Here is a 25,944-nt window from a genome sequence, read left to right as displayed (position 1 = left end):
GTGTCGCTGTGGATCTGCATCAACATGGCAGGAACCGGAGTTGGGTTGAGACACCGTGGTAGAGGCGGACGAAGAGTACTGTGCAGGAACCGGGGTTGGGTTGGCCGGATCCTATCCATCAGCTTCTTACCAAATGAATCCTGTAAAAGAAGGAGAGCTAAAAAGACAATTTCAGAGAAGGAGAAGTGAAGATAAAAAATACTAAATTTAATAACTCGCAAATTTCTCACTTTTGAATTGGGCGAAACAGATTTTATGTTGTTCAACGGCGTTTGATTTGCTGGAATCAGGAAGCTTCTGCATCAGCTCTTGCTCTTCTCGGCTGAGACATTCTCACTGCCATAAACAAAACAAATTCTATAAACAGCCAAAAGGGATGAGTATATGATCTGAGTGGAAACCAACGCTGCATCAATATGAGTGGAAACTAAAACTGAATAACAAATGGGTTTAGTACTGCATTTAAGTTTTTTTTTCTTTTTTTTGTGGTAAAAACGTTAAGTTTTTCTATTAAACCAACGAAACCATAAACCAGTTTAGTCCCCAAATAACATGTTTCAATACTACACTCACAATGAGGGAGAAAGAAAGTTAACCCTAACCAATCCTTAACGTAAGGGTTGCGTTCTTTTGTTACCTTTGGAGCCACATATCCAAGAGTACCAGTTTCTTCAGTCATGTCATTTGGATTCTGAGCTCCAATCCTAGCCACTCCAAAATTAGCAAGCCATAGATTGCTCTGTTAATCCAAAAGCATGTATCTTTTTCATATAATGGTGAACGATTCTATCTGAATGTAAACAACTTAGCCTGTTAAAGATCAATCACAATTGTATATCACAAAGATTCCCTTATTTCTTGGAGATTCATAAAGAATGAAAAAGTATTATATTTCTGTAAACTTACACGCCGGAGAGGAACGCCAACCGTCCCCTGAATTTATGCTGGTATCACGACAAATTTCCATCGCCAGCGCATCATTAATTTCCAGATCCATGACTTTGAAATCGGATTCAGATTTTCAAACGTCAAACACAGATGCAAAAAAAATTGAGCAAATGTAAATTCCATGTGCACAGAAAGAACAAAAGGGAAATTTAACTTACAGACTGCCATTAATAAGAAACTAGGATGAAATTTCAATAAAGATGTCTCTTAGAAACAATCGCTTCTAACGGAGAAAGAAGATAAAGGAGGATCTGAAGAAGATTGTGGAAGGATTAGATTGTTTGAGGGTTCCGTGAGGTGCATATATATACCAAATGCAATCGCAACTGATGGATAGGAAGATGAAGGATGAGCAAGTAGTGTGCTGCTTAGATAACTGGATCGTCACTGCGCGATCGATGAGAAACGAAGAACACAAAGGGGTTCGCATCGCAACTGATTAGAAGCTTGTGGTCGATGGGCCGCAGACGAAGCGCAACACAAAGCCCAACGCCAAGCCCGAAACAATAGAAAGCGCACTTTAATGAAACGGTGCGTTTCACACGTGTTGCAACAGGAACGTGGCGTCCTACGTGTCATAGCTGGGAGTGAAGAAAACATATCTTTATATATAAAGATAGATTTAATATCATTTGTAATTAAAAAAACTATTAGAATTTCGTTAAGGATAATTATGGAAAACAATATTATATTACTGAAAGTGTATCTAAACAACACAATAATTAATCTTGTCTCCAACAAATATTCTCTTCAGCACGAACTAGTTCAACTAGTTCTTCGTATGGATGGAAATCCATTCAAGAGGGTAATAATCTTTTAAAGAAAGGTTTACTTATGCAAGTATGGAATGGATGTAATACACGAGTTTGGGAGGATTGTTGGATTCCGACTACGCCTCCTAGGAGATTGGTCTCCCTGTGTATTTATCCAAACATGAAGGTCTCAGAGTTCATGATAAAGCTACTGCAACTTGGAAAAAAGATAAGTTGAACTCGTTACTCCTACCCAAAGAGGTGGAGTTGATTAATGATATCAGATTATTGAGGCATAATCAATGTGACAAGTATATTTGGCCATATAATCCAAATTTGGAATACACGGTTAAGTAAGGCTATTGGGCGGCTACCCATGATTTTGTAGAAGAAGAAATTATAGCACCAGATGGATCTCTAGTACTTAAAGCTCAAACTTGGAAATTAGAAATCCTTCCTATGATTCAACATTTCGTATGGAAAACTATTTCAGGCGCTCTGCCTACATATGTGCAACTTTGTTCAAGAGGAATCAATATGTATCCAACTTGCTAGAGATATTGTGTGGAAGAGGAGACTATTAACCATGTTCTCTTTCTTTGTCCTCATGCGCAAGCAACTTGGAGATGTTCAGGTTTACCATTCTCAAATTTTCAATCTCGACTTACAAGAAAATATATCAGCACTATTTGAACTTATGAATAGTTCAGATACAATATTTAGGATCGCTAAATTGTCTTTTTGGGTACTATGGTATAATTGAAAGTCTATGAATGAATTTCTTTTCGTTCAAAGAAATACCCAAAAAAATTCAAATACCTAAAAATTCAAAATCTTATTCAAAGTCTGAGACGATGAAATGAAAAATACGCAATTTTTATTTTAATTTGAAAATTTACCTGAAATCAAATACTATAATCGTAAACCAAAAACTTAAAAAAAATGTTTATATTACAGGAAATATATTTGAAATATCCAAATATACCTAATAAACACAACATATTTATGATCGGATCTAGAGTAGGATCCGGACTCAAACAAAGACATGCAGGTCCAAAAAAACTCAATAGCAATGTTTTTAAACCCGATCCGGACACTGAACCGGACGACTTACCGGATTACTGGGTCACTGGGTCGACTGCGGGCGAACTGCGGGTTAATAAATGAATTAATTTTATTATATAATAATATATCAGCTATGTAAATAGAAATATAAAAACTAAAATTTAATATTTTTAAAATGTTTTTATAAACATAAAATAATAGTTTGGATATGTAAACTTTTATGTTTAATAACATTTAGAAAATACTTAACTTTTTCTATATTTTTATTTTCATTTGATATACAAAATATCAAAAAGTAGTTTAGACTGTATAATTTTGTCTAACAAGGTAATAGTTATGACATCTAAAAATATCAAGACATAAAATTTATAAATATTTAAATATTTAATGTGAATAATAAATTAAATTTCAATTACAAAATAAACTAAAAGTTAAAAATTATTATAATAAATTATCAATAACGAAAATAAATTATCACCAAATCACATCAACTAGTTTTGGTTCTCTCGACCATCCGTTCACTTTATTTTCTTCAACTGACATAGTGAAATCTTCATTAAAATCTAAAAATCACAAATATAAAACTGAAAAGAAAAAACTTAACTTTTTTTGTCAGTATATAACTTCTTAATTAGAAATTTAGAATATAAAACATAATTAAAAATTAAAAAAAGAAGTAAAAGTTATTTATTGGTTCAACCAGTGGTAACCGGTACCGGGTTCCGGGTTCTACTGGATTTTTGTGGGTTTTTGCGGGTTTTTGAATATTGGGTTTTTCACAAAACCAAACCGGATTTTTTCGGGATTGCCGGGTTTACCGGTTCAACCGCGGGTCCGGGTCGGGTTTCAAAACACTGCTCAATAGGTTATCTTCTCTGGACCTGAACTACACTTATATTTTCGGGTCGGTTCGGTTTGCTTTTTTATCCGGATATAATTATCATGCCTAAAATAAACTTACATAAAATTGTACATATAAAATCTCAAATAAACTAATTCGTAGATTATATAACTGTTAAAAATTATATTTTTGATATAATAAAACTTTGTATTATAATATAATCCAAAAAATCCGCGCTTTCCAAGCGCGGATCAAAATCTAGTATATAGTTAAAATGTTGAAAAATGATGTATCCAATATGTGACAGCGATTGTACAATAAACATTTTTTATATTGAAACTAGGGCAAGTGTTACTTAAGAAAGAAAAAAACAAAAACAAAAACGTGAGTGTTGTTGATAGAGCCAACAAAAATGTGAGTGTTTTTAATTAGCTTGATCCGAACGGAAGGGAAAAGAAAAGAAAAGAAAATAAATGAAATTTTAAAATAAATTGCAGTTAGATTTAAAGGTTATCGATGATATATTTTAATAATTCAAAAAGCATAAAAGTTTTCTAAAAAAGGAGTGACACGGTTCTGTAAATTTTTTCAAAATAGAAGCAGTCAGATTAGATTTAACGCTAGTGGGATTCGATTTAACCACAGTTAACCTAAAATACAGTTTGAAAAATCTACAAATACGGCCGACGATCTTCCTTCACTTTACTATTTATTTTCATTGGAACTATGTTCTCTCCTCCCAGGAAACCTATATAATTTCTTAGATCCAAACTCAGAGAATGGCCGGTGGAATTACAATCAACATAAACATTCCGGCTGGTGAAGGAATTACCATTAGCATTAACCCAAACTCTGCTCCAGCGGGATCCGAGGTAGGGGCTGCATCCGGGGTAGGGGGTGCCTTTGGCCGAATTCAACCTCCAGCTGGTGAAGGACTTACCATTAGCATTAACCCAAACTCTGCTCCAGCTGGTAATCTATGTACGAATCCGTCCTCTCAAAAGTCCCTAGAATGCTCTCCAGGAAAGGCTAACCCTAAGGTTTTCTTTGATATCGGGGTGCGCGGCAAAGCTGTTGGTCGGATCGTGATGGAGCTTTTTGCCGACACGACCCCACGGACAGCAGAGAATTTCCGCGCCCTCTGTACAGGCGAGAAAGGCATGGGGAAGAAGGGTAAGCCACTCCATTACAAAGGATCAATCATCTACCATATGTGCCCCGATTATATCATTGGCGGAGGAGATTTCACTGACGAAAGGATAGGATGCGGAGGCGAATCAATCTACGCCGGAGGTTTTTTCGAGGATGAGAACTTCATCAAAAAGCACACCGGTCCGGGTATCCTCTCCATGAACAACAATGGTCCTGACACCAACTCATCTCAGTTTTTGATCTGCTTGACCGAGAACTGGGAACTCGACGATCAACACGTCGTCTTCGGCCAAGTTGTTGAAGGATTGGATGTGGTCAGGATCATATCACACGAACCTCTTAAGGACAAGCTTTCCAAGCCCGTCGTGATCGACTGCGGTCAGATTAAATAGATCTGACAGAGATATTTTCCAACTACAATGGTTGCTTGCTTGCTTTGTGTCCTTTTGATGTTTGGTGCGTTTTTAATTTTGTTACTCTTGTTTTTTTATCTTTTTTCTTGAATTTAGATTGGCTACCGTTGAATAATGATAACAACCATCATCAGTTTATCATTTCTGCTATTGCAGAAACATATTAAAAAAAAAAGTCTGTGCAACCGTATTTTATAATGTATATTCTTATTAGAATTTGACATTAGTCATTGATTTCTAAGAGATTCTTGTTCTCATGTTCCGTTTGCCTAAAATAAAATAACTAGAGCCGGCTGCCATATGCAGATAGGATATTATAGTCCGTAATAGGTTTAGGAAAAAAAAACAGAATCCGAGACCCAAACCCAAATGAATCTGAAATAGTCTAAAACCGGAACTCAACCAAAACCCTCAAATGAATGTATCTATACACTTCAAAACTCTATTAAAAGTATCCAAAAGTTTTTGATTTATTTTTTATTAAAAAGCATTTGAACCACCCGAATATTGAACAACATCTCCTCTTCTGAAGAAATTATCTTCAACAACCACAAAATGGATTGAAGAAATTTTATTTAGGCGATCTTGTTTAGATAAATATCTCTAGTTCTTGTAATTGACGGGTTATTTATTCTTCTGGTTATTAATACGAAAAGCCACCGACCATTTAGACATTTTATACTCTCTTTGGTGACGACCGACTATGCAGTCCACAATTGGTGCTCACTATGGAGCTTGAGATTCTTCCCGCTACAATACAACTTGGCAATCACAAAACCTACAACACAACTAACGCTCATATAGCAGATTATGGATATTATAGTCCATAGATCTCTCTTATTTAAACATAAACATTCATTTGATCCTAACCTTTAGTCATATATTATACTATATTTAATATCATTTGTAATTAATAAAACTATTACAATTTCGTTAAGGAAAATTATGGAAAACAATATTATATTACTGAAAATGTATCTAAACAATACAATAATTAATCTTGTCTCCAACTAATATTAAAACTTAAGTCCTACCTTTTTAATAACTTCTATCTTTCTAAAGAGTCAGGATTCTCTTCAGCACGAATTAGTTCAACTAGTTCTTCGTATAGATGGAAATCCATTCAAGAGGGTAATAATCTTTTAAAGAAAGGTTTACTTATGCAAGTATGGAATGGATGTAATACACGAGTTTGGGAAGATTGTTGGATTTCGACTACGCGTCCTAGGAGATTGGTCTCCGTGTGTATTTATCCAAACATGAAGGTCTCAGGGTTCATGATAAAGCTACTGCAACTTGGAAAAAGGATAAGTTGAACTCGTTACTCCTACCCGAAGAGGTGGAGTTGATTAATGCTATCAGATTATCGAGGCATAATCAATGTGACAAGTATATTTGGCCATATAATCCAAATTTGGAATACACGGTTAAGTCAGGCTATTGGACGGCTACCCATGATTTTGTAGAAGAAGAAATTATAGTACCAGATGGATCTCTAGTACTTAAAGCTCAAACTTGGAAATTAGAAATCCTTCCTAAGATTCAACATTTCGTATGGAAAACTATTTCAGGCGCTCTGCCTACATATGTGCAACTTTGTTCAAGAGGAATCAATATGTATCCAACTTGCTAGACATATTGCGTGGAAGAGGAGACTATTAACCATGTTCTCTTTCTTTGTCCTCATGCGCAAGCAACTTGGAGATGTTCAGGTTTACCATTCTCAAATTTTCAATCTCGACTTAGAGGAAAATATATCAGCACTATTTGAACTTATGAATAGTTCAGATACAATATTTAGGATCGCCAAATTGTCTTTCTGGGTACTATGGTATATTTGAAAGTCTATGAATGAATTTCTTTTCGCTCAAAGAAATGTTCATCCAATGGAAGATATCTACAGAGCAGGTGAAGCCAATGATGAGCGGATATTACGAGATCAAAAGTTTGGAAGAGTCGTAGGGCCGTCTACATGGGAACCGGAATGATCTTTTCGATTAGTCAACCGTGAAAGAAACAAGGCAGCTCATGAATTGTCCAGACATACGACTGTTTTGGTGCAAGTGAATGGGCCCATTGGGCCTTAAGAAGAAGTCAGGCGAAGCATATTCCCTCAAGTTTCACAGCATCCCATCTCTGCCTGCCAATCAATTATTTCTTCTTTTACTTTGGCCAATTAAAATTGACAAGAGAGAGGAGAAGGAAAGGCGGTGGTTTATATATATAATAATGCAATCAAACTTCAGAAACTCATCGAACCATTACAACAACACTCAACCCTAATCATCCATGGGGAACAAGAGGTTCAGGTCTGAAAATGCAGCCGGCAAGCCAAGTTCCGTCGAAGCTACTAGGATCTGGGCTTCTAAGGTCATCGAAGACTTTCGAGCCTCCGGTAACGAAGGTAACATAGAGAGTTTCCCAAACTCTAATTGAATGTCGATTGAAACACGCTTCTTCCTTTGTTGTTGTAGTTTACACGTTTGAGCATAACCTTTCGAACACCGAACGTGGCGTGATTCACCAGATGTGTCGGAAAATGGGTATTCAATCCAAAAGCTCTGGGTGAGTGAGAGTTCATTCTAACTTTAACCTCTTTTGGGTTTGATAAAGTTTTCACCTTTATGGTGAGACGTCTTCTGGGTTTGATAAAGTATTGATCTTTATCCATGTGGATATGGTTTTATAGGCAAGGGAATCAAAGGCGTCTTTCGATATTCAAAGACATGTATAGAAATGGGAAGAACAAAGGAGCTAAGGAGAAGTCTAACAAAGAGAAGCTTCGGTGCGTCTCGTTTCCGCCTGAGGCTGATGCTATTCTTCAGGAGTTGTTTACTTATTATCCGCCTTGTGATGGAGATACTGCTGCGACGTCGTTTAACAAGTACGTAGGCAAGTCTGGTAAACAAGGGCAGTGGAAAGATGATTTTTTTAGGAAGCCGCAGATGAGCGGTGATGAGATCTTGGACAAGGTGGCGTCTTTGAGTTCTAGGCTGAGGAATGATAGAGCTCTTCAGGAGGTAAGGGATACTCAGCTTCTTTTGTTCAGAAATATAGATTGAGAAGTTATGAATCATGACAAGTAGAGGAAAGTGAAATGTTTTTTTTTTTATGTTACAGATCTCTAAGTTGCGGTCAAGGCTTCCCATCACATCGTTTAGAGACGCTATCACATCTGCTGTTGAATCTAATCAGGTTCTGTGAACTCCTTCAGTATGTTAATTGTTCAGAATTTGTTTCAGCTTGTGCATGAAATGAATCACTATAAAATTCTTAATTCTAAATGCAGGTTATTCTTATTTCTGGTGAAACTGGTTGCGGGAAAACTACTCAGGTATTTGTTGCTCCTTCAGTAGAATCATCTCCTTAATGAATTAGTTATTCATCCCTTGGATTCGAGGGTCAAACTGTCAGTTTTCTAGTCCATAGCTGTATGCAACTTGAATCTTTTAGAGAAAGTATGTTATGTTATAAGAGTTTTCTGAATGTGAGCCTGGGGTGTGATTTAGGCCATGTAAAGAGTTTTCTATCTGAAACTCTGCCCTCGATATTTTAACTCTGGAGGATTCTCACTCCTTTTGGTGATGTTTTAGGTGCCTCAATATCTTTTAGACCATATGTGGTCAAGCAAAAGAGAAACCTGCAAAATTGTATGCACCCAACCACGGCGTATCTCCGCTATGTCAGGTTGATATTCTTCCTTATTCAGCTACGTATGATCTTTTTAAATTTCGGGTTTAATTCACATTTATGTTTTGTACTGCAAACCCCTAGCTGAATGTTTTTCCATCTCTGTTTTGAAGTTTCTGAAAGAATATCCTGTGAAAGAGGTGAAAGCATTGGAGACAACATTGGTTACAAGGTTAGTAATCTTTGTAGGTAGTAAACACTTGCGTTTGTACATGAAAGGTGGACGTGTTTTAATAATGTAATGAAGTGCCTCATTGACTTTATGTTGCAATTTCAGGTTCGACTGCAGAGCAAAGGTGGAAGACACTCATCAGTTGTTTTCTGCACCAATGGCATTCTCCTGAGAGTGCTTGTAGGAAAAGGCTCTGGCAGCTATGTTTCCGACATTACTCACATCATTGTGGTAATTGACATATTTTTCATCCATTATCATGTGTTTCATATCTATATGCTGCTGTTCCTCGGACAATTAAATTGCTTGAAGATATAATGAAATTGTGAACCGTCACTGTGGCATGCCTTCTTGTTATATTGTTTCTCATCTCAGATTTTTTAATTTTTCCCAAGGCTGTAGAATTTTATTATGTGGCTGTCTACATTAATCAGTGACCTGAATGTTACTTTGTAGGATGAAATCCATGAAAGGGATTGCTACTCTGATTTCATGTTGGCAATTATAAGGTAGTTTCTCAAACCATCAAGGTGTTTATCAAATAAACCAATTCTACGTGACTTACGGAACTGTTGTTAAGGCTATTGTTCAGTTGTTTCGCTTCAATATGCCATATTGGTGCACATGTATTTCTGAAGCTCCAAGCGATGATATAAGATACTATTTCTTTTCTTTTCAGTGTTTTTTTTCTAATTTGCAATGCTTTTTTTTTTCCAATTTGCAGGGACTTGCTTCCATCAAATCCTCATCTCCGTCTGGTTAGTTAAGCTCTATGTTCTTTTCACTAATATGCTGGACTTGTGATAATGTCTTTGAGTATGACCTGACTACAAGATTTTTTGAAAATTCTGAGCCAACAGATCTTAATGAGTGCTACGCTTGATGCTGAGAGATTTTCGGGATATTTTGGAGGTTGCCCGGTTGTCCGTGTCCCTGGATTCACTTATCCAGTTAATTTCTCTTCTTTACTCTTTCTCAAACCTGGAAATTCTGTTTTCCCAAGTTTAATCTCCATGCTTTGTCTCTACAGGTGAGAACTTTATATTTGGAGGATGTGCTCTCTATTTTGAAGTCAGGTGGAGATAATCATCTAAGCTCTGCCAACTTGAGTATACCAGACCAGAAGCTTGATTTAACAGATGAAGATAAACTTGCTTTAGATGAAGCAATCATCTTGGCTTGGACAAATGATGAGTTCGATGCCCTCTTAGATCTAGTTTCTTCTCAGGGAAGTCCCGAGATCTACAATTATCAGCACCAATCAACCTTACTAACACCACTTATGGTATTTGCTGGAAAAGGAAGGATCAGCGATGTATGCATGCTCCTCTCATTCGGCGCAGACTGGAACTTAAAGTCCAAAGATGGAATGACAGCCTTAGAATTGGCCGAAACAGAGAATCAGCTAGAAGCTGCTCAAATCATCAGGGAGCATGCAGAAAGCTCTCAGTCTAATTCTCAGCAAGGACAGCAGTTACTCGATAAGTACATGGCGACAATCAACCCGGAGCAGGTCGATGTGAGTCTTATACAGCAGCTAATGAGGAAGATATGTGGCGACTCAGAAGATGGTGGTGCCATTCTCGTTTTTCTACCTGGATGGGATGATATAAATAAAACAAGACAGAGGTTACTTGACAGCCCTATTTTCTCGGATGGTAGTAAATTCAACATTATATGTCTTCACTCAATGGTTCCAGCAGGGGAGCAGAAGAAAGTTTTTAGTCGCCCTCCTCGAGGTTGTCGCAAGATTGTGCTTGCCACGAATATTGCTGAGTCAGCAGTGACCATTGATGATGTGGTTTACGTGATAGATAGCGGCCGGATGAAGGAAAAGAGCTATGATCCTTACAGTAATGTTTCAACTCTTCAATCTTCATGGGTGTCGAAAGCAAATGCCAAACAGCGTGAGGGTCGTGCAGGCCGTTGCCAGCCTGGCATTTGTTATCATCTCTATTCTAGACTTCGTGCAGCCTCTATGCCGGATTTTAAAGTTCCTGAGATTAAGAGGATGCCTGTAGAAGAACTCTGCCTACAGGTACTGCTCATTTCATTTAAATAGCATTTGCCTCTATGAGGTGAACCATTCGTGCAATACTCATTATCACCCTTCAATGTTATTTTCAGGTTAAGATCCTCGATCCAAATTGTAAGACAAATGATTTCCTTCAGAAACTGTTGGACCCGCCTGTTGATCAAAGTATTGCAAACGCCTTGAGCATCCTACAAGACATCGGAGCCCTGACACCTGAGGAAGAGCTGACAGAACTTGGAGAGAAGTTTGGTCATCTCCCAGTTCATCCTCTGATAAGCAAAATGCTTTTCTTCGCTGTATTAGTAAACTGTCTGGATCCAGCACTTACTCTGGCATGTGCAGCAGACTACAAGGAACCGTTTACCATGCCCATGTCGCCAGTTGAAAGACAGAAAGCTGCTACTGCAAAGCTTGAACTTGCGTCGCTCTGTGGTGGCGACAGTGATCACCTAGCGGTTGTTGCCGCCTTTGACTGCTGGAAAAACGCAAAAGAAAGAGGTCTTGCGGCTGAGTTTTGCTCTCAGTATTTTGTATCCCCAAGTGCTATGAAGATGTTGGATCAGATGCGTAGCCAACTTGAGTCAGAACTTAAAAGACATGGGATCATTCCTAATGACATATCGAGTTGTAGCCAGAACTCGCGTGACCCTGGTATACTCCGTGCCGTCCTAGCTGTGGGATTGTATCCAATGGTGGGGAGATTGTGCCCATCTTTTGGTAATAATCGAAGATCTTTGGTAGAGACTGCTAGTGGTGCCAAAGTTCGTGTGCATTCGCTCTCAAACAACTTCAACTTGTCTTCAAAGAAGTATGATGAGTCTTTAGTTGTGTTCGATGAGATCACACGTGGAGATGGAGGCATGCACATACGAAACTGTACCGTTGCTCGCGATCTCCCTTTGTTACTGGTCTCAACAGAGATAGCTGTAGCTCCTACAGAGAGGAGTGATGCTGATGATAGTGATGGCGAGGAAGAAGAAGAAGAAGATGAAGAAACAGGAGAAGAAGAAGATGAAGAAGAGGGGATGAATATACATAAAGCAGAGAGTAGGCGTGAAGAGAACATGATGTCTTCACCTGAAAATTCAGTTAAGTTAGTAGTTGATCGGTGGCTGCCTTTCAAAACCACAGCCCTTGAAGTTGCTCAAATGTACATTCTGCGGGAGAGATTAACAGCATCCATTTTGTTCAAGGTGAGTTTATAATCCGTTGTGCTTAAGTTTACTCCATACTTGAAGTGTTTTTGTTATCTGATTTGATTTGATTTTTCATCCGTTCATTGGTATGTTCTAGGTAAGACATCCACGGGAAAATCTACCGCCTCATCTTGGAGCTTCTATGTATGCAATAGCTCGTATTCTCTCATATGATGGTCATGCGGGACTTTCATCTCCATCGGAGTCTATGAGGCCAAAACATTCGAGGACTGAGATGTATGAAACTGGAGGATGGGAGGAAAAGCCGAACTCTTTCCTCAACTCACTCTTTTGGTCTCTGAGTCTGAAAGAGAGCAAGCCTTCTTCTTCTGGTCACGTGAATAGGAATCGACAGCATGGTTTCAACACGGTTCCAACAGAAGTTGCATCAATGCATACGCAGCAAAACATCAAGCAAAGAAACCCCAAATCAGCTATCAATGGTGATCCGGGTAAGAAAAAGGAGAAAATGTATGTTAATCACACCAATGGGATTCACCAGCCTGAAGCTGCATCTATTGCTAAGCAATCAAAGCACAGATCAGGCAACGGTTCGGGTTCAGGTAACAAGAAAGAGAACATGCCTTCGGATCAGGTCTATGGTAATCAGCAACCAAACTCAGCTCCAAGAGAAGGTGCCTCACCGGTGGCTAATCATCAGATCAGTAAGAAAACAAAGAACAGGCCAGCCAACATCTCGGATTTTGGCAAGAAGAAAACACAGTATGTTCCAAAGATAGATCTCCATAAAAAGGAACGCGAAGACAAAGTAGAACAAAGGGGAAATGCATGAAGAACCAAATGGGTTTTGGTTTTGGGTCTCATGTAGGCACAGACAAATTAATGCATATCAAACAATGTGGTGTATGGTACGTAGGTGGATGGTTCCTATCTATTACGGTGGTTTTTGTTGATCAAAAAAAAAAATCAAGAGCCCAATTTTAACCGGCTTCATGTTGTGACAGTTTCTACTTTCTAGAGTATGGTTGCTATGTTACTCATAAAGACTATTCTTGCAGCTTTATTACCTCAAATGAGATCAATTGGTTTACAACCTTATGGCAACATCAAAACTGAAGATGCCTCAAATTCAAAATCCACTGGAACAACCTTCATTTCAACACTACACTTCAAAAGCACTCTGATCACTTTGGTCTCCAGGTTAAAACAAGAAAGAAAGAAAAAAGAGTGCCTCTCTAGTTGATTGTTATTCTTTTGTGATGAGGGTTGCTTTTATAACCATTTTACATAAAGTTATTGCTGGTAGATCTTATTCATTTGTATGATAACATACATGAAAAAAATGCATTTAAACAAAGAACTCTAATGAAATGGTTTGACACAGCTCATAACGACAAAAGGCTCCATGGCTTATTAGAATTTCTGAATAAGGTTCCCACTATACCGACATTGATGTAACTGAGCTATCTCTTCCTCAAAATTACAAACAGAGCTCAACGCAAAACAACAGAGCAGATGTGGATGATGTAAGAGTGCTAATAACCTAACAACAAAAAGTTTGACTTGGGGATATCGGTAACTGGACCCACAGAGAGCTGGTAGGACGAGAAACACACTGCAAACGGTCAGGTCTCTCAAGATAACTAATAAATTCACTTGGCAGAGCCTGTTCTCATTTTCTTACGAGAGAAGAATCTGTCAGCTGTTACACAAGTAAAAAAATGCAGACCCTGTCCTCATGACTCACAGAGATTTTGTTTTACTAAGGTTCTCTCATCCACCAATATATTCAAAAATCTGCCATGGAAGCTTCAAACTCTTGCCGTTAACATGTACAACTGTGGCTACATAATGATGACTGAGTTCACTCATGACGGGAGACAAAGGGTGCTCTACCTCATCTCAAACAAAACTCCGGTTACGGATTATGGAAGCCTAGCCAGCATCTTTTTATCAAGGCTCATGGGGCACAGCTCTACATCCTGATATACCAAATAAAAGAAACCAAACGGTAAGCACAACACCGTCGTAAGTAACCATCAATGCAAAGACAGAAACAACACTAACCTTTTGATCTTCTGTATGGCCAATGCCCACACTTGATAAAAACACTGAACAACTCAAAACAACAGGACTCTTTACGCAACTTGAGTTGCATCTGAAGCCGATTGAGTTAGATGCGTTCTTGGAATATGTAGACACCCATGTTTCAGCATCTTTCCTATAACTCTCTCAGCACTCAACTCCATTCCGTGACTTTTATAAGCCTTAACCATAATCGCAAACGTCTTAGTAACCAGCCCATAATTAGTCTCACCCATCTCATTTACAACCCCTTCCATCTCTTCAAAGCGTCTTTGTGAGCCATACATCAGTATCTTACAGTGGTAGAGAGACCTGCATAGCTTCCATCCAGCAGACTCTGCGCGCTTGACGAAACTAACAAGACTGTCTACTTCATTACTTCTGAAGTAAGCTGCAGTGATCGCCCTCATAATACTCGATTTATTAACACATGTGTTGTGCTTAAACGCCTCGTCGATCCTCCTCTCCATTGATTCAAGAATGTCTTCTTGAGCATACAGACGAATCAAAAGCACATTCAACCAAGGGTAATATTCCTCCCCAGAGAGAAGACTCAATAGATTCTCAATCTTTTCGACTCTACCCTCAACAGCTTTCTTACAATACGCACAGATCATGGCTCTGACCAAAGCACCCCTGTTTACACCAACCTGATCTTTAACAGATTCATACATCTCTTCCATTTTATTCAAATCCCCTGAGTTTGCATACCCACGAAGCATTAGAAGACACGTCTCCGTATCAGGCTGAACTAGACCTGTCTTCATCTCTCGAAAAGTTGCTTCCAACTTATCCCAGTTCCAGGCAGTCACATAACCAGCAATCAGACAGTTATAAGTACTGGCATTTGGAGAAAGCTTCAGTTTCTGCATCTCTTCAAAAGCTGCTTCCATATTCTTCACCATCAGAAGCCGACCGTACACAGATATAAGAATATTATACGTCACAACGGTCGGCGCACAATGTGTTTGCCTCCTGAAGTCTCTGAAAACCGACTGGCACTCCTCGGCGAGTCCGTTGTACATGTAAGCACTCATCAGAGCATTGTACACTGAAGTCGTCTGACTTCGTTTCTTAGCAGCCTCGTTGAATAGAAACACCGCAAAGCTTATGTCCCTAGCTCGACCTGCGATCTTGATTCCTTTCGCATACTCCTCAGTTGTCAGAGGGATACAACAATCAAACTGTCTCCTTCTCCACTCCAAAACCTGAAACACACTCAAAGACTTAGATGCCCTGGACCAAATCTTTGACACATTGATGTCTTGTCCTTACACACCAAATCAATCTAATAACGAAACAGGGCAGATGCAAGATTCGAACTTTAGACAAATGACATAAAAGTCAAAACCTAATCTCTAACATTATGGTTTCAACTCATTGATGTTTTGTTCTTACACACCAAATCAAACACAGGGCAGATTGAAAGATTCGAACTTTCAATCAAAAACACACAAACAAAAGATGAAAATGTTAAACCTGAAGAGCTAAGTAAGGAAGCGTAAAGAGTTGGTCCATAAGCTCGACGATCCCAGCTCCATCGCGATAACTTCGAAACAGCCACTGCCCTTTCTGATCCAAAACGCTCTCGAACCTCTCCTTACTGTTACCCGTCGCTAAAAGCTCGTTTTTTAAGATCGAAACCCTTTGGACCATATCAGTGTGATGGGCAGGCAAGGCGGTGACACGGGTGAATTTGCCGATGAATTGGCCGCTGAGTTTCGTAAACTTCGATGTCATGGGTAAAAGACTTCGCCTTTGGAGCGGAAGCTCCGGTTGGATTGATAGGAAAGATCGGATCTGAGGATCTGCAAAATGGGTAGAAACCCCCAAAAATTAGGGTTTAGGGTAGGCGAGGAAGACGATGGATTCTCGCACGTGGGAACTAAAAGGATATATTGTGTTTGGGCCTTGTATTTGGGCCTTAGGCCGTTGACTTTAGACAATGACTTGCAAATGGTAATTCTTAGGCCTGGGCGAACATACTTAACTTATTTCGAATTCTGGTTCGGTTACCAAACTTTTAATCACATTCGTATATTTTGTATAACGGTTGGGATCAGATTTCAGTTTTTCGGTTCACATTATAAAGAGTTCGATTTAGGGTAAAAACGTCTAGGCCTAGTAATTCTTCCTTGCAATCAACTCCCAGTTTAAAATATTTTTTCAACCATTATCATACATATCACTTCCAAATGCAAATTTAATACACAACAAATAAGAGCTTACAAAAAATTTATAACCTAAATAAATCCCATGCAAAGAGTGGACCAACCACTAAAAACTTTACTAATTATTGGTTCTAAACGAAAAACAGCCAACAACACAAACACCTTTGAAAGCCCTCAGAATTTTTGAAATATGTTAGCCGGACACTTCTCTAGTTCATACTGTTCTCACAAATCAAATTCACCAGTATTGTATACTATAAATCAGCTTGGAAGCATATAAAATCAATCATATCACATCTAACTCCTTCTCCAGTTCACTTCCTTACAATCAACTCCTCATGCAAAACATTTTTAAAAAGAAAACATCACTATCATACACAAATAACTGGCTGCATCAGCTATATATATGAGAAAAACGATGTAAATCAATGTATGACGAGATGGAACAATGGACAAAAAAATATGACATGAATGCCAAGATAATTGATTGCAATAAGAGCTACATATATGGAAAAAAGTCGTTGAAGGTACTTGGCCACATAAAAATTTAGATGAATTTTGTTCTTTTTTTTTTTTAATCACAATAGATGAATTGTGTTCGATCAGGACAAATAGGGGTGGGCACTTTACCCGATATCCGAAGTGGCACCCGAACCCGATCCGAAAAACCCGAACCGAAATCCGAACCGAAATAGTAAAATACCCGAACGGGTATTGAATAAAGAGAGATTGGATATCCGAACCCGAACGGATAATACCCGAACCCGAATGGATATCCGAAGCTATCCGAACATATGTATAATTAACCTTATATTTCTAGTTTATATTTCTCATTTTATATAAAATATTTATATTGATACTACACATACTTTAAGTTCATATGATATACATACAATTATGGAAAAAATGATTTGCTACCCACTTAAAATGCACGTCAAGTTTTTTATTTCAAAAATTAACAAAAAGTTACATCCAAAATTAAAAAAAAATAACTAAATTAATGCATTTTTAGTTTTAAAATGTTATGTCCAAATCTATTAACCATTCAATCTATTAAAAATAAAAAATTAGTTAACTGAAAGTTATATTTTTAAATACAACAAACTTGAGAAATGAAAATTTTAATTTTTTTTTCAAAATCTAAATATCCGAACCCGATCCGAAATAACCGAATCCGAACTAAAAATACCCGAACCCGATCCGAAGTACAGAAATACCCGAACGGATTCTAAACCTCTATACCGAAATACCCGAAAATCCGAAATACCCGATCCGAACCCGAACGCCCACCCCTAAGGACAAAGGTGGAACCAATCTAGGATCATATGCGTCCTGCTCTATACGATATATAGACACATGTCGATAAGGTGGACTTAAGAAATATACTATTACCTTCGCTCTGAAATTATATATCTAACTTGATGTAATTTATCAGAAATTTAATATATTTGACCGCTAACAAATATTTTTTCTGCTCTCTCTAACTTCAAAACTAGTAATAGGTAAAAATGTATAATTTAGAAATTATTTCTCCAAAATTAAATCAAGATTAGAACTACTATCATATGTCAGCTAAAACGATGTCCATGATCATGATGATAATGAAAGTTCGGACAAATAAATAACACAATAAGTAATTTTCCATTCTTTTTTACTGTGTAGTGTGTAGTACGCTTTTTGGTAGGGGGTACAGGAAGGGGTCTATTACTGTTTATGTATAATTCCTGACTATCACGAGCATCATTTTGGCTATCCACAATAAATGAGACCCACAAATTAAGCAAGAGAAGAGCTAAAGAGGGTCTCACAATCTCACTCATATATCATACACTTCTAACTATATTCTATATTAATCAGAATATACTTATATGTTAACACGCGAATCGATTAAGAAAATAGAATATAAAGAAATATCACATGATTGGGTTTTCGAGGAAAGACATTGTTTTGTCGGAATTACTGGAAAAGTTACTCAATATAACATTTTCTCTTCAAACTGAAGGTTTACACAAATAGCCTAGGTGGATCAAAATCGAAAATGGCTATACTAAGCAAAGATTTGAAAGTGTGATAACTGTATAAATGATATACTTTTTAATCAAAAACTAAAATCCATTTGTTCGGTATAAGAGAAACAATAAGAAAAATGAAGATATGAAAAGTAGTACTGGCATAGAATGAGATGTGAAACATAACATGTTGCATTGGTGAAACCAAAATGAACATAGTTATTGAGCAAATTGTTTCTCATATGCTCATCCTCTTTGTTACAATTTTAAATACTTACTTAGTGTTCGTTGAACACAACTAATTAAAGAATATAATCCAACGAAACCTAATTTACTAATTTTGTTCTACTAATATCCAAGTAACGGTCAGTTTTGTATCTGTACTTTCCGATGAAATTTGTAGCTAGCTAGTCATCAATGTGGTTATGAATAACAATCTTAGAATACTGTTAGTTTACTACGACTTGAAAACTTAATAGTTTGTTCTAATGTATATGCTACTTACATACATAAACTATATATAAAATCCATAAATTTACTTACAAATAAGGAAAGACGTAGAATGCTTCAGAACATCCGATGTTCGACTATAGCAGGTTAATCAAACACTTCACCACAAGATTGGTTGTTTTGTGAACAAGTCATGCACGAAAATGAGTTACTCATGTGCCCATACGTGATACGTACATGCATTGTAACATGTATACATACATAAATGAGTTACCCATTGGGAAAAACATTGTGGTGCTGAATGCTTCTCATCATCTGATGCTAGCACGTTTCAGCACAGAAGTATTGCGCCAATAGATCAATTGATTGATGAGCCAAAGTCTCCGCGACAAAACTATATATCTTCTCTCTGATCAATGAACATCATATGTCATAGTTCGCTAATAGCTATTCAAGAAATTAACAATGTTCTACACTTTTAGATTTATATCATCAATTGTTTTTCTTAATTTAAATCCAGTACTTTTTGCACATATAAGTCATAATTTTTGCTGTAAGTGGTCCTATCTCCTATTAAGAGATAAAGAGACGACAAAAAGCTGAGCAAAGGAAGATAAGAACTGTATTACATAATATATATATATGTCTGCAATTGACACTAATAATGTGTACATAATGTAATATTATTTCATGATTATCATTAGTAATTGACGCACGATACATTATATTAATACTTAAAGCTAGCTAAATCTCTCAACACTGCAGAGTCAGAAATGTTGTTTATATAATACATACTATAAGCCCGCTTGCGACATGGATATACAGGCATGCACGATCTAGTACTTCAGCTAAATAGATATATGTGTGTGTGTGTAGTTCTATGACAAGAAGCACAATTACTACTGAAATAACTGGCTGCTATTTAAGTTTATAAATAGCAAATATACGGCAGAATGCACATGATCAAGCCGCCGGAGCCACGTCAGAGTCGTCGTCATCATCGTCTCCTCCGCTCTCTTGGCCAACAGTTTGTATGTAAGGAACTGGCCGAGTCTGAGTTGACTCGTATAGCGTGCCTTCTGATTTGTTATAACTCATCACTGCCATTTTTAGATAAGGGTTTTGTGTGTTTCAGGTCTTACTAGTGGATTTTCAGTATTGGTTGCAGATATTGAGTTTAGGAACTGCCCCCAATTTATAGCATTTCTAGGTTAACCTTTGGGTTTTCATCTTTCATATATTCTCAAGAATAATCAAATACAGCGACGTTCGGGCATTTTGTGGGGTTATATTTGAACGATTTAGAGAAGAAATATATATTCTCACGTGATTACGAGATTCTAGTAATGCCAATTTCATATCAAGAAGATAACATTTAATCAACTGTACGAATCCTAATTAGCTAGACTATAGTATATATCTAGTCAATGTCAAATAAGTATTGAGATAAAAAGGAAAAAAAAAACGTTTTACGGTTTAAGGGAAAATGTTATTGATGGATCTAGAGAAAGCTTTGAAAATGTTAAATGGTCAAAACCATTGGATGATAGATTAGGGCTATAGACCCAATTCTCTTGCATCTTTTTTCTTACTCACACTGGCTTAATTCTTGATACGACGTCAATGTGCGTATATAATCATGATAGACAAGCATGTTTTGCTGACAAAAAATGACATAATTTATATATAAACAAGGCCCAGTGTGGCACCAAACTGAATTGATTATAGACATGGTTAGATACATATGACGACAAGTGAAGTACCAAAAGAAAAGAAAAAAACATATTCTAGTGGTAACTTTATTTTCTCGCCATTTAGGACATCTTTTTGGTTTCTTTGCCCTCTGTGAAAAGCCAAGGGAGTGCAAGTGTGACATGGCCGCAGTTATGACCACTAGTTAGTACAACGTGGCACGTGATGGCCCACACGTGAGCCAACCTCATGCAAGTTAGTCGCAACTCACGTTCTACACGTGGATGGAACAGTTCATGCACACTCTCACGTTGCCTCGCCATACGCCTTCTCATATCTTTGTATGTGGGTGGATAACATTATGACCTCATATATACTCTCTGCATATAGCTTTTGGTACTACTTTTAAAGCATAAAACCCTAAAGCTGGTCATAGTCTCTCTTCAATGTTGGATACTTTAATTGGAATAATATCTCATGTAGAACCGAGTCAATGTTTATTCAATTATATATGGAGAGCCTTCTGTTTATGTTTTTCATAACCAATAAATTTAGGATCTTTGATCCGTAACCAATTAATTTGTCTGGTCCAAACACGCCGATCTACAACCATAATATCTTTTTTTTGTAGCACAAAGTTTTCAAGATCTTGTAGCACACCCCGTCCCCTCTAACCCGCTAAGCAGACCAGTTAAGAATATTGACGATGTAACAATTTGAAGGCAAACCATCCGGGTGTGTTTGACAAACTATCAATACTATTATTTGCGAAGTAAATTTTTAGAATCGAACTCGTTAAAAGTTAGATTTGTTAATATTATTTATACTCTTAATGAATAAAATGCATAACTAAATTAAAAAATAAAAACGAAATTTTAATTTATATGATTAGATAATTGATTAAAATTAATAATAGTAAGAATTATCAAAAATCTAAAAATATAATTTTAAAAAGAGATAATTTCTGTATATATTGTATTGTTATCTGAAAAAGTTTTTTAGTAAAAAGTTAAAAACATGAATTATATATAAAAAGTTAAAAATATAAATTATATAACTAAATATTAATCAAATAAAAATTTTAATTATATAATTAAAATAGAATATTGAATTATCCAAAATCTATAAATATAATTAAAAAGATAATTTCTATATATATATTGTATTGTTATCTGAAAAAAAAATTTAGTAAAAAGTTAAAACATAAATTATATAATTAAATATTAATCAAATATTTTTTTAATTATATAATTAAAAATAGAATATTAAGTTATTTTAAGATTTATTTTAGTATAATGAATATAGTGTACAAAGAACTTTTCAAAAATTTATAAATATGTTTAAGCCCGCATCGCGGACAAACACCTAGTTTTCTTGTATTTAAAAAAATTATGTCTTTTTGAAAAGGTTTTAAACGCAAAAGAAAAATATTAGAGGATTGAAATGTTAAGTTTGCATTAATGTCCAATTAATAATGCGAAAATATGGAAAAAAGTTCTAAAATTTTAAAAACACTTGAGAGAGTTTATGATAAGAAAACGTTCTTCTTTCTTTTTCAGTTCTCGTTTTACTACTTGGTTAAAAATATGATAAGATTTAAAAATATGCATAGGCTTCAAAACTCTTCAGCAATATTACAAATACTGTATGTATCCTTTTTGGCGAAAATCATTAACCTTGTCTCCGAGTTTTATATTATTATGTTATTGTCATTTATATTTTTTCTGTCATTCTCTAAAGTATTGTACAGTAGTATCATGATATCTCTTAGAATTTTTTTATTGTGATTTAAGTTGTTTCTTAAGAACGTTATAAAATTCGACCAAGTTAGCTTTCCTTTGGGTTTCGTCTGGGTCGGATCAATTGGATCGCTGAGACATAAGAGCATGAATATCAATGAACCCCATTTGGGGGTTCAAATTTTCAATTTTTTATTATTAAAAACTTTTTTTCTGTTTAATTTAAAAAAAAATAAAAAAATCAGATTAATTGTGGAATATAGATACATCACCGTAGCACCTTTGCATCTCTGAAAAAACTAAGGATGATTTTAATCGCTGGTTTAGAGTGCCTAACAAGTTGTGTGATTGATCACATACATGGAGGAAAAAAAAGGACGAAGAACTTAGCAACAAAAATATTTTTAGGGAAGCCCAGTTACAAAAAAAAAAGAAAAAGAATATTTTTAGGGCAATTGCTATTCGAATCTGAAGTTCGAAAACTGATATAGATTCTCGGTTGCATTATAGAATCAGAATCAGAACACGAACTATAGACAACTTGTTAGGCACTGTGTTGACTCTATAAATGAAATAATATTATAGATGATAGAATCAGATTAGCTTGAAAGAGTTGTCAATATCGTCAGACCATAGAACAGCAAGAATGCAGTTACATAGTGGTTCTCCACCACGACAAGCAAAGCAAAACAGCCTGTTTCCAATCCAGACATAAACAAATGCAAACTATTAAGTACTCTCCTGTCACACACCAAAATGCCAACTAGTAAAATCCCATCCCCATAAAGAAAAACAACATAGATATCAAATATTATATTTTTTGTTTTCCCTTCCCCAAACCAGAGAAATTTTCTAACTTCGTATGAACAAAGGTATCCAACTCTGTAACACAAACTCAGGGCTCAGGTACTGGGGCTGCTGGAGCTGGAGGTTTGAGAAGTGGCTGCAAAGCTTTCACAACTATACTCATATTCGGTCTAAACTCAGATTCGTATTGCACACACAACGCTGCCACCGCTGCTAGCTGCATTTGCCACACATTATACTTCAGATAAAAGCTTGAGATTAAAAAAATGGAAACAGCATTGTAATTTAAGTGTTACCTTAGCAACTGATTTAGGAGGATACTCTCCTTTTAGCTTTGGATCAACACACTGCTTCACTTTGTCTTCACTAAGTCTCGGTGTAGCCTGAACAATAAAGGGACAGGAGATCAACACAGAGCAGTATACCAATTCAGACATCACACAGATAACAAACATACCCATGTTACAAGACTCTGCTGGCCACGTGGCATCGTGTGATCCACAGGCTTCCTCCCTGTCAAAAGCTCAAGCAGCACAACCCCAAAGCTATACACGTCACTCTTCTGCGTCAACTGTCCAGTCATGGCATATCTGCCAACAAAAACACACACGTTTACACTTTCATCTGCAGAGAGCTTTCAAGGTTTTCAAAAGGAACATTACTCTGGAGCGTGATAGCCAAAGGTTCCCAAGACTCTAGTAGAGTGAAGACGAGCAGCGTTATCAGGAGCCTGATTCGAGAGATTAAAATCAGCGATTTTCGCTTGATAGTCTTCAAAGAGAAGCACGTTGCTAGATCTCACGTCTCTGTGTATCACAGGAGGCTGAACCTTCTCGTGAAGGTACTCTAATCCCCTAGCCGCCTCGACGGCTATCTTCACCCTCGTTATCCAGTCTAGCGTCGGACCTGGCTGCGCGCCTTGCACTCCTTTCCTACCGTGTAGAACGTCGTGAAGTGATCCCATCGTTGCGAACTCGTAAGCAAGAACACGGAGGTCCTCGTCGACGCAGTAACCGACTAGTTGGATGAGGTTATCATGTTTCAGTCTCGAAACCATAGAAACCTAAGGAGAAGCAACCAATAAGATGTAAAGACAAAGGAGGGTAAAAGGGAGTTTAAAGAAAGAGTTGTAACCTGACTCAAGAACTCAGCGTTTGTTTCAGCTTCAGGTGCAACATCGAGTTTCTTCAAAGCCACTGCTTTACCATCGTTAAGCGTTGCGTAATAGACCCTTCCGTAAGATCCCTCGCCAATCAGTGACTTTGATCCAAAATTGTCTGTCTTCTCTTTCACCTCTTCCACAGACAAGGGAGGGACTTCAATGGGAAGAGCTTCTTTGGGGGCGTCAGGTTTTGTAGCAGGCTGTGGTTTTAGCTTTTGGTTTGCTGCTGCATGTGTGTGACGAGAAAGAACAACCAAACGTATTACAATAAACTCCTAATCCTTACAAAGCCTTAAAGCTAAAGCTTATTCTAGCACACAAACAATAGCACTATACATATACATACCATCAGGTTGTTGTTGTTGTTGCCATTGGGTTTTGAGATGTTGCTCATCATTTGATAAATCTGAATCTCCTCCTGATATACGCCCACAACAGATCCACCTGCGCATCCTGATTTTCAGCTCTTGGCTTCTGCAAACCGTTTCAAACAAAGTCAATACTAGCTCGCCATCGAAGCAGCAAATCACTTGAAACCTTTAACGTGTTACAATATAACAGGGAACTAGTTCATTATCTCAAGTTAAGAGCGCTTTCATCTCACTACCTCCCAAAATTGAAAACAGGTAAAAAGCAACCACTTCTTACAAGTGGTGAAGTAGATATATCATTCATGTTTACAATAAACTAACAATCTAACAGAACACACAGAAACGTTTCTCAATGGTCTTCACGAAAGGTAGGCGTACCAGAACAATGCGTTGTTAATCTCTCAATTCATTAAAAAATGTAGTTATCGATCAACAAAACATTACTTACTACAGCGACCAGAAACCTAACTTACAATCAGACAGAGACAAAAACACTTTGCCGTATGTCGGCAATAGTCAACTAATTAGCGAAATTGGATTTTAAAAAAAAAAAACAAAAGGGAATCAAAGATGAAGAATTTCAAAATCAGATGCGTTGCCCCAGAAGATAAATCTACTCGAAATTGAATCAGAAAACTGAAATTTGAATTATAAGGAAATAAAAAGATGGGGTCAAATTTGAAACGATCCAAGAAGCCTTTAAACAGTAGAAAAAACCGAGAGAATTTTGATCTTACCTTTACCGTCAGTCAAATCTCTGTTTTTTCCCAAAACGTGGTTAAGCTGAGAATTGATGAAGATGAGAGAGTGGAAAAGGAGGAGCTTTTTGCTTTGCTTGATGAAGACGGCGAGAGGAAGACAAGAGGGAAGGGAAGATATTAACCGGCCAAACCGAAAGAGAAGCCGACTTTTTCTTTCTTTTCGTTTTTAATTATTTTTCTCTAGTAATGTTTTTTTTAATTTCTAATTCGTTTCCAATTATAATTGAACCCAATCACTCGCTCGTTTCTTTTTTTATTTGTTGTGTTTTAATCATTCAGAAGTTGTTTGTCTTTCAAGGACATACTTATCCAGAGTAAGAATTTTATTTTTGAATTTCAAATATGCAACCTAATCTCTAATTCAATCCGGTTGGATTATAATCATAAAATCATAAAACCAATTATATAAGATAAGATAAAAAACTCTTTAAATATATTAATTTTTAAAATATCTAATTTATATCAATATTAC

At 36.8% G+C, this 25,944-nt stretch overlaps 5 protein-coding genes across 11 annotated transcripts; 2 read left to right on the top strand and 3 right to left on the bottom strand.

The window, feature by feature from the left end:
* Positions 1-4,203: 4,203 nt before the first annotated feature.
* On the top strand, positions 4,204-5,304 carry LOC106348376 (peptidyl-prolyl cis-trans isomerase CYP19-1). The gene has a single exon (XM_013788103.3). It carries the CDS (start codon positions 4,386-4,388, stop codon positions 5,148-5,150), a length of 765 nt encoding a protein of 254 aa, XP_013643557.2. The 5' UTR covers positions 4,204-4,385; the 3' UTR covers positions 5,151-5,304.
* Positions 5,305-7,314: 2,010 nt separating this feature from the next.
* Positions 7,315-13,223, top strand: LOC106348377 (DExH-box ATP-dependent RNA helicase DExH6). The gene is made up of 14 exons (XM_013788104.3): positions 7,315-7,575; positions 7,646-7,736; positions 7,861-8,191; positions 8,292-8,366; positions 8,461-8,505; positions 8,765-8,858; positions 8,975-9,033; positions 9,139-9,264; positions 9,490-9,542; positions 9,758-9,791; positions 9,894-9,983; positions 10,064-11,071; positions 11,161-12,261; positions 12,362-13,223. Exons 1-14 carry the CDS (start codon positions 7,461-7,463, stop codon positions 13,055-13,057), a joined length of 3,918 nt encoding a protein of 1,305 aa, XP_013643558.2. The 5' UTR covers positions 7,315-7,460; the 3' UTR covers positions 13,058-13,223.
* A 390-nt stretch (positions 13,224-13,613) lies between these two features.
* LOC106348378 (pentatricopeptide repeat-containing protein At2g30780) lies at positions 13,614-19,452 on the bottom strand. Of its 3 annotated transcripts, none has more exons than XM_048777896.1 (5): positions 19,215-19,452; positions 19,034-19,115; positions 15,790-16,118; positions 14,293-15,518; positions 13,614-14,207 (listed from the first exon to the last, which is right to left on the bottom strand). In XM_048777896.1, the coding sequence occupies exons 3-4, from the start codon at positions 16,048-16,050 to the stop codon at positions 14,364-14,366; spliced, it is 1,416 nt and encodes a 471-aa protein (XP_048633853.1). In that variant the 5' UTR covers positions 16,051-16,118; positions 19,034-19,115; positions 19,215-19,452; the 3' UTR covers positions 13,614-14,207; positions 14,293-14,363. The 3 variants fall into 3 exon arrangements, with proteins under 3 accessions (XP_048633853.1, XP_048633855.1, XP_048633854.1); XM_048777898.1 differs by having other exon boundaries at positions 19,202-19,426; XM_048777897.1 differs by lacking the exons at positions 19,034-19,115; positions 19,215-19,452 and having other exon boundaries at positions 15,790-17,011.
* Positions 19,453-19,609: 157 nt separating this feature from the next.
* Positions 19,610-20,150, bottom strand: BNAC04G41400D. The gene has a single exon (XM_013867123.3). It carries the CDS (start codon positions 20,045-20,047, stop codon positions 19,904-19,906), a length of 144 nt encoding a protein of 47 aa, XP_013722577.2. The 5' UTR covers positions 20,048-20,150; the 3' UTR covers positions 19,610-19,903.
* Positions 20,151-22,940: 2,790 nt separating this feature from the next.
* LOC106348380 (PTI1-like tyrosine-protein kinase 2) lies at positions 22,941-25,665 on the bottom strand. Of its 5 annotated transcripts, none has more exons than XM_013788110.3 (7): positions 25,449-25,665; positions 24,687-24,814; positions 24,313-24,563; positions 23,841-24,241; positions 23,636-23,768; positions 23,475-23,561; positions 22,941-23,395 (listed from the first exon to the last, which is right to left on the bottom strand). In XM_013788110.3, the coding sequence occupies exons 2-7, from the start codon at positions 24,790-24,792 to the stop codon at positions 23,267-23,269; spliced, it is 1,107 nt and encodes a 368-aa protein (XP_013643564.2). In that variant the 5' UTR covers positions 24,793-24,814; positions 25,449-25,665; the 3' UTR covers positions 22,941-23,266. The 5 variants fall into 5 exon arrangements, with proteins under 5 accessions (XP_013643564.2, XP_013643563.2, XP_048633849.1 ...); XM_013788109.3 differs by having other exon boundaries at positions 24,313-24,566; positions 25,449-25,664; XM_048777892.1 differs by lacking the exon at positions 25,449-25,665 and adding an exon at positions 24,948-25,030 and having other exon boundaries at positions 24,313-24,566.
* Between the last annotated feature and the right edge of the window lie 279 nt (positions 25,666-25,944).

This window comes from Brassica napus, chromosome A4 (genome assembly GCF_020379485.1).
Source record: "Brassica napus cultivar Da-Ae chromosome A4, Da-Ae, whole genome shotgun sequence".
NCBI lineage: Eukaryota > Viridiplantae > Streptophyta > Magnoliopsida > Brassicales > Brassicaceae > Brassica > Brassica napus.
This window is presented reverse-complemented; position numbering and strand designations above follow the sequence as displayed.

Bases quoted from the DNA above. Each gene is read 5' to 3' on its own strand.
- LOC106348376 (XM_013788103.3), top strand. From the start codon at position 4,386: ATGGCCGGTGGAATTACAATCAACATAAACATTCCGGCTGGTGAAGGA.
- LOC106348377 (XM_013788104.3), top strand. From the start codon at position 7,461: ATGGGGAACAAGAGGTTCAGGTCTGAAAATGCAGCCGGCAAGCCAAGT. The intron at 8,859-8,974 runs GTTGATATTCTT...TCTGTTTTGAAG, and splicing joins GCGTATCTCCGCTATGTCAG to TTTCTGAAAGAATATCCTGT. The intron at 12,262-12,361 runs GTGAGTTTATAA...GGTATGTTCTAG, and splicing joins CAGCATCCATTTTGTTCAAG to GTAAGACATCCACGGGAAAA.
- LOC106348378 (XM_048777896.1), bottom strand. From the start codon at position 16,050: ATGACATCGAAGTTTACGAAACTCAGCGGCCAATTCATCGGCAAATTC. The intron at 15,519-15,789 runs GTTTAACATTTT...AGTGTGTTTCAG, and splicing joins TTCCTTACTTAGCTCTTCAG to GTTTTGGAGTGGAGAAGGAG.
- BNAC04G41400D (XM_013867123.3), bottom strand. From the start codon at position 20,047: ATGGCAGTGATGAGTTATAACAAATCAGAAGGCACGCTATACGAGTCA.
- LOC106348380 (XM_048777892.1), bottom strand. From the start codon at position 25,015: ATGAATGATATATCTACTTCACCACTTGTAAGAAGTGGTTGCTTTTTA. The intron at 24,567-24,686 runs GTATGTATATGT...ACACACATGCAG, and splicing joins ACAACAACAACAACCTGATG to CAGCAAACCAAAAGCTAAAA. The intron at 24,242-24,312 runs GTTACAACTCTT...GCTTCTCCTTAG, and splicing joins ACGCTGAGTTCTTGAGTCAG to GTTTCTATGGTTTCGAGACT.